This window comes from Mesocricetus auratus, unplaced genomic scaffold (genome assembly GCF_017639785.1).
Source record: "Mesocricetus auratus isolate SY011 unplaced genomic scaffold, BCM_Maur_2.0 Super-Scaffold_100014, whole genome shotgun sequence".
NCBI lineage: Eukaryota > Metazoa > Chordata > Mammalia > Rodentia > Cricetidae > Mesocricetus > Mesocricetus auratus.
In genome coordinates this window covers 5,236,279-5,247,322 of record NW_024429197.1, presented here as the reverse complement: position 1 = coordinate 5,247,322, position 11,044 = coordinate 5,236,279, and the positions used below count along the sequence as shown (strand labels likewise).

The following is an 11,044-nucleotide window of genomic DNA, read 5'->3' as shown; positions in this document are numbered from 1 at the left end:
TGGCTAGATCTTCATCAACATTTTCCTGTTTTGCTTTCGTTTGCCAAACATACTACAGATGGTATGGAATGGTGAGCCTGACTGAGGTCCTGGCCACCAGGGTCCAGAAAGAAACTGAATTAAGAGGTGAAGAGATATTCTAAGAAAAAGAATCAAAGGCCAGTGCTTTCTGTCAAACCTGTTGATCTGACTTTGATCCATTGAATACACATGGTAGAAGGAGAGCAGCATTTCCTGAAAGTTGCTCTCCAACCTTCACATTTGCTGTATATTTGTGCATTCGTGCAAGTGCACCACTTGCAAACGCGCGCGCCGCCGCGCGCGCGCGCGCACACACACACACACACACAATCAAAAAAGAGTTCAGACTGTACTGGTAACTCAGGTTTGCTTACTGCCCCAGCAAAGCACAGCAGGCCCTTTGCAGAGCCCAGGCCTGCCTAAATAAACATGATGTGAGCTCCTGCTGGATCTAAGATACTTGTCCCGACTCCCTACGACTGACAGGAGATCCCTTAAAGATGCTCTTTGGCTTGTGGGGTTTGTTTCCCTTTCCAGTCAGCAAGAGGACTGCCATCACAGTGTCTGTCACATGACTGACACTTGCTGCACTGGAGCATTGCAGCTGGCCCAGGAGGTTAGGCTGAGTGGGCTTTCCAACAGAAAGACTACATCCTAAAGTTTTTGTCTTTTGCTCTTTAAAATACATTTATGCTGGGTGGTGGTGGTGCAGGTCTTTAATCCCAGCACTTGAGAGGCAGAAGCAGGCAGATCTCTGTCTACAGAGTAAGTTCTAGGACAGCCATGGCAACACAAAAAACGTGTCTTGAAAAACATTTTTAAAAAGGCATTTATGTGTATTGTCCCCCTTGCAAGTCATTTCTCTCCGTCCACTATGTAGGTCCCACGGGTAGAATGCAGGCCACCAGGCTTGGCAGCAAGCGCTTTTCTCCAGCTGAGCCATCTCGCTGGTCAAGTTTTCGTTTAAAATCTGGACTCTTAAGACTGGTCCTATCATCAAGAAGTTTCACCCTGCCAGTGGACTGTGGACAGGGGACAGTGAAGTCATTGTTACCCGCCCAGTCTCTAACCCCTGAGGGGTTAGTTAAGTAAAGCGTGGGTTTCAGGTCTTAGCCTGACCACCTCTGCCTGATTGCTGAACCTCTGGGCTGGAGCTGCGAGGCCTGAGAGACAGGAGGGTCAGAGACAACCCTACCATCAGTGCAAACCAAGAGGCCAGCCAGCAGCCAACCTCTTGCCCGCACTCAGACTCAGCGTTCCTCCGTCTGCCCTGTGACGTCACGGACGTTGCCCGGCAACGGCGAACGCCGAGACGGCGTGCACGAGCGCGAGCGTGACCCGTCCAGCTCCGGGGCTCGGGTCGTGCAGAGGCGCTTGCAGCGCGGAACCCCGTTCCCCGCCCGGGCCCGGCCTCAGGGACGGGCGAGCCCGGGCGCGGGAGGCGGCGGCCCGGGCTCCAGCCCGGAGACTTGTCCGCCGCGCACTTGTTGCTCCCAGCGCGCGCAGCGCCGAGTCCAGGCTCCCGGCTGCGGCCCCGCCCCCGCCGCCAGGCCCCGCCCAACGCGGGCTCTGGCTCCACCCCCTGGACCGGGCCACGCCCCCGGGGCTCGCGAGGCGCCATGGCCTCAGAGTCAGTGAAGGTGGTGGTGCGCTGCCGGCCCATGAACCAGCGCGAGCGCGAGCTGAGCTGCCTGCCAGTGGTGACAGTGGACTGCGCGCGCGGGCAATGCTTCATTCAGAACCCGGGGGCGGCCGACGAGCCACCGAAGCAGTTCACCTTCGACGGCGCCTACTACATGGACCACTTCACGGAACAGATCTACAACGAGATCGCCTACCCGCTCGTAGAGGTGAGGGTGCCCCGAGACTGCAGGGCCAGGCTCGGGGCTCCCCGAAGGTGGAGATGGGATAGGTGGGTTAGCCCAGCCCAGCCCGCACAAGCCAAGAGAGAAGGTGCAGGGCACAGGCAGCAGGTTAGTCAGAATGTTTGTCCTGGCTGCAGACCACTGGAACCTGCCTCCAGTATGGTGCCCCCATTGAACCCGGCACCCCAGCTGGTCCACACCCCCACCCTTTGCAGCCTTTACCACAGAACTCCAAACCCAGGACCGCTGGCGCCGAGCTTGTCTAACCCTCATACCTTGCAGCCCCTTGACCAGACTCCAAACCCAGGCCCCCTGGTCCTCTGCCCTCATTCCAGACCTGCAGGATCCTGAAAGCTCCAGCCATTTTCCCCAGCCTCCTTCCTTCCCCAAAGTCCCAAGGTGGTCGTCTACACTTGCTCCCACATCGGTCCCACAAGCAAAGTCCTCCTCGTTGCACTCTCTTCTTTTCTTTCTTTTTTTTTTTTTTTTGTTTTGTTTTGTTTGCTTTTCGAGACAGGATTTCTCTGTATTATTTTGGAGGCTGTCCTGGAACTCGCTCTGTAGACCAGGCTGGCCTCGAACTCACAGAGATCCGCCTGCCTCTGCCTCCCGAGTGCTGGGATTAAAGGCGTGCGCCACCACCGCCCGGCATCACTCTCCTCTTTTCTGGAGAGCAGTGAAGGAAACCCCTCTTCCTAAAGAGGGAACGGCGTAGGGCTTCCATGTGCTCCCTCTGTCGCTTGAACATGCTCAGGTACCTGAGGTTCAGAGACGCTCTGCTGCAAAGATACCTCCGTTTGACTTCGTTGACCTGGCATTTCCCAAACATTTAACATAGATGCTTGCAATTTTGACTGGCAGGCCCTCTCAGGCATTCCACCCCTCTGCCCCCCCCCCCCCATTGAGAGGGCTGATGTGTTCCGAAGCCTCCAGGCTGCCTGGTGCTGCACCGCAGCGGACGAATCATTAGAATCTAGGGTCAAGTGTGCAGCTCTGTTCTGCTGAGCTCTGCCCCTACTCCCAAGGCTTGCTGACTGGTGACCACAGGGCACATGGCAAGAGGTGATTCCCTCTGAATACTCAGAGGACAAAGGACAGTTCCCCCAAGGGAACAGTCCCAGTCTCTCAGCATAGCTCGGTTGTCTATCTGCTGACCTGGTTTTCTAGGCTAGAAGCGACCCAAGAGGTCATCTGATTCAGTCCCTCTTGCTTGTTAGGTGTCTGACTCTCCATCAGGTAAAGGACGAGCTCTTGCTGGCATGCCTTCCAAAGCAGCTTGTTCTGTCCTTGTTTCTTGGTCTCCAGAGTGTTCCACCCACTCTGAGGCCTCCCTGGAGCATCCTGCCTTTGTCCCAGGGATCCTGCAGCCTTCCTCTGTCTAGGGCTGGTATCTTGAGGATTTGAACCTGTGTTCTTCCTTGGCCTTGCTTCTTTCTAGGGCTGTCAAGGGCTACCAGGGTGAGGCCTCAGTTGCCTTCTTCTTTGTGGATTATGCAGAACCCAAGTAAGTCCCCCCCCCCCCAGAGAGGGAGACACTAAGGACACAGTGACAGGCCTGTTGGGTCTCTCTTCCAGTTTTCTCTTCTGAGTCCCACTGTGCAGACCTATCTCTGGACAGTCCCCAGACCTCAGATTTGACAGCCATTCATTCATCAATCCATGGAAGGAAACGCTAGCGTCTCCACTGTGAACCCCAAGACTGAGCATGGGGTGGGAGTGTGAAGGCCATAGGACTTGCCCTCATCAAGATCAAAGAGAAGCAGCTAATCTAATTAACAATCGCTGGGGGTGGTGCAGCATGGGGAGGCCAGCAAACGGTGGAAGAGATGGAGGGGAGAACAGAGCAGGAAGTCTAAGATGGGTCGTGGAGGATGCTAGCCAAACAGGAAGGTGGAAGCCATCAGGGAAAGACTGGTGTGTAGCGCTGAATCCTCACAAGAGGAGCTGGAGTCATTCTTGTCAGAGAAATGACTGAGGCCTGAGGAGTCATGGAACACATTAGAGACCGTTCTGGATCCCTGTGTCAGATTCCTTTCTCCATCTCCCCATCAGAGGACAGCATGGAAAGTGCATGCAGATCTCAACCCGAACGGCTTAGGCCAGGAAAAGGGGCCTTAGTGAGAACAATGGCTGGGTAGACCGTGGGCCTGCCTTCTCTGTCCCTTTCCAGGGCTTTCTGGCAGGTAGCTTGGGCCTTCTACCCAGAATCCTCCCTCGGCTGCTATCCCATGCTGCCCCTATACTTCCGATTCACTTCCTGCCTTTTTCTTTCATGCCCCCTTCCTTCAGTCCGGTCTCCACCCCCATCTCTTGTCCCTGAGGCTTCCTTCTCCACACCCACCCTGGCCTGACCCAGCCCCGCCCACCCGACCCCAGCAGCCCTGCCATGCCATCTCCTACTCCTGACAGATCTCCAGAGTTGTCGCTTGATGACTTACTTCCAGACTGCCCTGGTTCTACACAACCACAGCTTCTACCATGACCAGACTGAGAAGGGCGGCCCCGGTTCCTTGTGCAGAAGCAGTGGTACACCCATGTGTTCACCCATGGGGACATTTGGGAGACAGCATACAGAAGATGTGGTGCGATGTAGGACAGTTGCTTCCACTTTAATTGAATAGTAGAAGAACAAACGTAGCATGTCTAATGTGCTGTCATGAGGAGTATTGCTGGGAGTACAGCTCAAGCATATGTGATGCTCTAGGTTTGAACTCAGTACACAGAGAGAGAGAGAGGCAGAGAGAGAGAGGGGGAGGGAGGGGAGGGAGGGAGGGAGAGAGAGAGGCAGAGAGAGAGAGAGGGAGGGAGGGGAGAGAGAGAGAGGCAAAGAGAGAGAGGGAGGGAGGGGAGGGAGGGAGGGAGAAAGAGGGAGAGAGATCAACTGTTGCTGTGTTTTACTCTTTTGCACATTGGGGGCCCACCAGCTCCCAAATAAATCACACAGAGGCTTACCTTACTTATGAATGACCAGCCTTATCTTGGCTTGATTCTAGCCAGCTTTTCTTAAATTATCCTGTCTATCTATGCCTCTGGGATTTTATCTTTATGTCTGCATACCTTTCTTTACTTCTTACTCCTGATGTCCTCCTTCTCCTCCTTTTCTTCCTCCTCGATCTTGTGTGTCCCAGATTTTTCTTCCTTTTTATTCTCTCTGCCTGCCAGCCTTGCCTATCCTTTCTTCTGCCTTGCTATTGGCCGTTCAGCTCTTTTAGACCAATTGGGTGTTTTAGACAGGCAAAGTAACACAGCTTCACAGAGTTAACCAAATGCAACATAAAAGACTGCAACACAGGCTGGAGAGATGACTCCGTGGTTAAGAGTCTGTTGCTCTTCCAGAGGTCCTGAGTTCAATTCCCAGCAACCACATGGTGGCTCATAACCATTCATAATGAGTTCTGGTGCCCTCTTCTGGCCTGCAGGGCCACGTGCAAACAGAACACTGTATACATAATAAATAAATGCATCTTTAAAAAAAAGAATGCAACACATATGGTATCATTAAACAAGTATTCCATAGCATAAACAAATGTAGCACATCTTAAAATCATATTCTACAACAATCAAGGGTTGGTTTCATGAAAACCTACTGCGTTTCATAGTTCAATAAATCAGCAGTACACAGAGAACTGAGTGGTGGACACTGAGGACCTGCCCCACATGTGCTTATCCCCTAGAACCCCCCCCAGGGTATCAGTTACTGTGTCATACTTTTTTTGAAATCTTTGCTTTATCTTAGAAATGTACCTAAAGTTGTTTTCTACTTAATCAGGGTGGCGCTGCTCTGTGGAACATTCTGGAACAATGGAAATTCTCTGTATGTGCACTTACCAGTTAGGTACCCATTAGACATAGTTGGCGAGTGGCACAGGCAGGAGGCTGGTGCCGCCGAAGAGCTGAACGTATTAGTTACTTGTGCATCACTGGGACCCAGATACCTGAGAGAAGTGGGGAGAGGGAGGTGTATTGTGGCTCCCTGTTTCAGGGCTATCCGTGCATCAGGAAGAGGCGGCATGGCGGTATCCGTGCAGCAAGGACCCCACACACAGCAGATCCGAAGGCAGAGAATGAGCCAGAACTAGGGAGTGGGCTATAAGCTTCAAACGCCTGTTTCGGGTTACCTGCTTCTGCCAGCTCAGCTCCTGAAGAGTCTGCAGCACCCCCAAACAGTGTCATTCAAGACATGACCTGTGGGGGACACTTCAGATTCAAGCCATAATACTTTTTTTGTTTGTTGTTGGAGACTTTCTCTGTGTAGCCCTGGCTGTCCTGGTACTCACTCTGTAGACCAGGCTGACCTTAAACTCAGAGATCCACCTGCCTCTACCCCCTGAGTGCTGGGATTAAAGGTGTGTATCACCATTCACAGCTATAATAATTTTAAATTAAGTTTAAATATATAAACAAAGCTGTGCCAGGTGTTGGTGGCGCACGCCTTTAATCCCAGCACTCGGGAGGCAGAGGCAGGTGGATCTCTGTGAGTTTGAGGCCAGCCTGGTCTACTGAGCAAGTTCCAGGACAGGCTCCAAAACAATACAGAGAAACCCTGTCTTGAAAAAAACAAACAAACAAAAAAAACAAAGCTGTTTTACTTTGCAGACTTGAGCCACATACATAGTTTTAGCTCCCCTAGTTGTGGCCTTTTAAAATATAAAAGGAGTGAAATAAGACTGATTATAACAGAGCTAATGCAGTGTATCTATAACATTTCAGTAAAACAAAATTGGATATATTATATTCAGTGACTATTAGTTGGTGTTTTATATTATTTAATTATATTAAGACTGTGAAGTCTGTAGCTGGCCATGATGGCATACACTTTTAGTCCCAGTACTTGGGAGGCAGAGACAGGCAGATCTCTGTGAGTTCAAGGCCAGCCTGGTCTACAGAGTGAGTTCCAGGACAGCCAGGGCTGTCACACAGAGAAAGTCTGTGCTGGAAAACTAAACCAGACCAAAAGAGACTGTGAAGTCTGGTGTGTATTTTATATTTAAAGCACATCTCAACCCCAGTCATTGAAATGAAGGGTCAACGCGGTGGTACACACTTGTAAGCCTCACACCTGGGAGTCAGAGCTAGGTCTGAAACCAGAGAGAGCAAAGAGGGGCTGGGAGGGGGTGTGTGATGTGTTGGTACAGTGCTTGCTCAGCACACAGTCCTGCGTTCAATCCCAGGATAAACCCTATGTGGTGGTGTCTGCTTGTGATTCTAGCTCCTGGAGAGGTGGAAGCTGGCTTATCAGTAGCTCAGGGTCATCCTCAGCTACTACTGATTTTGAGGTCACTCTGGGTTACAAGAGATCTCCACGCACCTCCAATAAGATGTGTAGTGGTGGAGCTCAGTAGTAGAGCACTTGCGTAGCGTATGTGAGACTGTAAGTTGCACCAGCCCCTTCTCATTTCTGCTCATGGACGCCCAGGAGCATCTGCTGTGTGACTGTGAATATTCCTATAGAGTCCCTTCTCTGGACAGGGGTGACAATGACACTCCTTGAGCGGCTTTGTCTTCCCCAGGGGTGTCGTGTGCCTCCCGAGTTAGCTGCACGTGGGTTTAAGAAGTCCAGCACAGGGCACAGGGTTGGGTCCTGTGTCTGAAGTTGCTTGTCCCCATTTTTTTTTGTGGTTTTTCGAGACAGGGTTTCTCTGCGGCTTTGGAGGCTGTCCTGGAACTAGCTCTTGTAGACCAGGCTGGCCTCGAACTCACAGAGATCCACCTGCCTCTGCCTCCCGAGTGCTGGCTTGTCCCCGTTTTAAAGGTCCCACCCCTGTGTGCAGCCCAACGCCTCTAAGGAACTGCAGGACCCCAGTGTGCTCACAGTTTCCCTAGGTTGGGTGGGCTTGCCCATTTCCACTGCAGAAAAGGAAGGGCTGTCCTCTGCACGGGGTGGGGGTGGGGCTTTGATTGGCCTTCTTATGCTAGCAGCGTTCCTGTCTTGCTGTGACAAACATCTGACAGCAGCAAGTTAAGGGGGAAAGGGGTTTTGGGGTCTCACACCTGGAGGGTGCAGTCCACCACAGTGAGGAGGGCACGTGAGAGAAGCGTGAGGCAGCTGTCACATCCGTCCAGTCAGGAAGCAGAGGGAAGCCAGAGCTGCTGCCGCTCAGCTGTTTGCCCTTCATGCAGCCTGGGACTCCAGCACCTGGGATGGCACTGCCTATGTTAAGGGTGGGTCTTCCCACCTCAGTTACCCCCTCACAGACGCGGCGAGAGGTTTGTTTCCATGGTAACGCTAAATCCCATCGAGTTGACAAGAATAACCATCACGGATGCCCCACAGTCAGTCCTTCTATCTGTAATCCCAAGAGCTCCAAGCGCAGGGACTGTGGCTAGCTTGTTCACCTCCCTCTCCCTCTAACCAGAGCGTGGCTCCTGCTATAGAAAAGGCAGGCTCGTGCCCGCAGGGTGAATAAATGCGTCATGAGTGAAGAATGGCCTTAGAAGTGGTACCCAGTTTGTCTCCCTTCCCAGCCTCCTCGTTCTTACCGCACTCCCAGCCCCACCCGCTGTCAGCCACTCCCGTGTCCTCTTGGCCTGAGTCAGTCGCCTGTCACCTGTCCAAGTCTCCTCAGCAGCAGCCCGCTTCCTCTCTGCCTTTGCTGCACAGAAGGCTTTGCCTGTTTCTCCTCACACCTTCCCGCCTCCTTTCCCTGACTCCCTCTCTTCACAGTTCTCTGCACCTCCGCCCTGTGTACACCTCCCTGGCCCGGGTGAGAAGCACTGTGTCTGCCTCCCCGCGCTCCCGGCAGACGTTTAGCAAGCACCTGCCCATGCCTGCACTTGCGGAACCTAGTCCACAAGATGATTCAGCTTTAGGAAGGGCTGCATTCTTATCCTTTATGCCGGGTCAAGAGGACTGAGAATCCGTGCGCCAAAGATCAGTCCAAGTGCTTGCTGTAAAGAGTGGACATGGGCTGAGGGTGTGGCTTGGCGGTAGGGCCGCAAAGGAGCAAAACAAGCATGGAGACACAATTTGAACCAAGTTGGCTTCCCAGCACAGGCTTTTAGATAACCCTACCTTGGCACTATGTTTAACCCCATCAGACCGTTGAGGACAGAGCGGTGCCTTGTTTAGGGGAGACCCAGGCAGGTCCCAGAGTTTGTCCAGGTCCCACCTGGACCTGTCAGCTGAATACCTGACCTTGGTTCCCTCTCACACAGGGTGTCACTGAGGGCTACAATGGTACTATTTTTGCATACGGCCAGACTGGCAGTGGGAAGTCCTTCACCATGCAGGGCCTGCCGGATCCCCCCTGCCAGAGAGGCATCATTCCCAGAGCCTTCGAGCACGTATTTGAGAGCGTTCAGGTATGGGCCTTGCATGGGAAGGGGTAAGGCTAGTGTCACACATGACCCCCCAGGGCACCTATGACAGAGTCATGGACCTTGGGTTACATAGGTCAACAGAGGCAAGTCCTGGGTTCAAAAAGATCATGGGAGAAAAATAAGACTGAAAAGAGTCTGCTGGTTCCATGTTTTTCTCCTGCTGTCTTTGAATGTTAAAATTCTCTTAGCATTCTTTTTTAATATTTTATTTTATTATGTATACAGTTTTTTATCTGTGTACATGCTTGCACACCAGGAGAAGGTATCAGATCTCATTACAGATGGTTGTGAGCCACCATGTGGTTTCTGGGAATTGAACTCAGGACCTCTGGAAGAGCAGGCAATGCTCTTAGCCTCTAAGCCATCTCTCCAGCCCCTCCCTTAGCATTTTTGTATGATGACTCTGAACATGGTGACAGGAAGTGGTTAATCATGGCTCCCCCATGTACTGAGTAATTACTAAAGACCAAACTTGTGTGAAGCCCTTTGTATAATTATCTCATGGACCCCAGACTGGACAGCTCCCAATTGTGGTGGCCCCAGAGGCTCCCACTCTTCAGCCCAAAGCCAGGGCTTGATTCAGGTACAGTTGCTGAAGCTGTGATGGTGGTTTGGCTTCTCCACCTGAGTAGTGGGGAGGTTTCCATCTCCCTTCCCAGGAGGTTTGTGTACGGCACATTGGATGCATAGCCAAAACCAGCTTAGAGGTCTGAGGGTCCTGGAGCCGGAGAGGAAGGTTTGCCAGCAGGACAGGCAGGGTAAGGTGGGGGTGAGGGCCCATGTCAGGGCCACCTCCCTCCTCCTCTGATGTCCCAGCTGTAGAGGCCTGAGCAGCAGATGGGTCTGGCATTAGCCATGTTTTTCATGCTCTGTCTACTTCCTCTAGTGTGCAGAAAACACCAAGTTCCTGGTCCGGGCTTCCTATCTGGAGATCTACAATGAAGATGTCCGTGACCTTCTGGGCGCTGACACCAAGCAGAAGCTGGAGGTGGGTGCAGCCTCTGTGTGGCATGTTCAGGAAGGCCCTGGGGGAGAGGGGAGAAGGAACCTGATGCCTCAATTTCCCTAGCGCTGGTATCAGGGACAAACATCAGCATGTCCAGTCCATGTGCACCCTTTGACCTTGAGTCTTTAGAGAACCTAATGCATGGGCTATTACTGTGTCTGCTGCCACCACACAGGCTGGATAGCACCTTGAAGAAGACCACCTCTGTTAAAACAAGGTGGAGTCTCGCAATAGATTTCTATTTTAGAAAACACTTCCACTGATAAAATTATTATGATGGTCTGTAAGAAAGTATGATGTACTTGCTGTTTACTGGCTCTTTGGGTGCATTATTCCACTTCATCTTTGGAGTAACTTTGCTGCTGAATATTGTCATCTCTAATTTATCAGTGTAGAAAGGAGGCTGAGACAGCCTCAACCTGTCCAGGTTCTGCAATGCACTAAGTGGCTGAGCCTGGACTTGAACCCAGGTCTCCCAAACTGAAGGATTTGAACTTCAAACACCTTATTGTACTGATGTTTATATGGTGAGGATTCCATCATGTTGGTCCACTCTGAAAAGGGGGTATTGAGGATTGAAGACAGTAAATAGGGCAAGCCCCTCAGAGAGCCAGCACCTGGTAGGTGTTCAGTATGTGAGCTTTCCAAGCTGTTGGGGATTAGAGAAAAACCCAGCAACGACGTGGGGCTGCTAAGTGGAGCCTTGAGGGGTAGAGTCAAGGACAGATGAACTGCCCAGGGCGGTGAAGATGGGGTTTGGCTTAGTAGAAGAATCTCAGGCCCATTTCATAAGTTGTTCTCAGTCTCTTCAAAAGGAGTGTGTTGCTTCCTA

The 11,044-nt window shown here is 52.0% G+C and overlaps 1 protein-coding gene across 7 annotated transcripts in view; it reads left to right on the top strand.

The window, feature by feature from the left end:
• The first annotated feature begins 1,367 nt into the window (after positions 1–1,367).
• The window catches only part of Kif17 (kinesin family member 17), a 29,795-nt gene continuing 20,118 nt past the window's right edge, over positions 1,368–11,044 (top strand). For 4 of the 7 annotated variants that reach the window (XM_013121283.3, XM_013121284.3, XM_013121282.3 and 1 more), the window contains exons 1-3: positions 1,372–1,871; positions 9,042–9,188; positions 10,093–10,194. In XM_013121283.3, coding sequence (XP_012976737.1) covers positions 1,641–1,871; positions 9,042–9,188; positions 10,093–10,194 — 480 coding nt within the window. In that variant the 5' untranslated portion in view covers positions 1,372–1,640. Of the gene's footprint in view, positions 1,872–9,041; positions 9,189–10,092; positions 10,195–11,044 lie in introns of all 7 variants that reach the window. The other 3 variants (XR_005881168.1, XR_005881167.1, XM_005081031.4) reach the window with 2 other exon arrangements.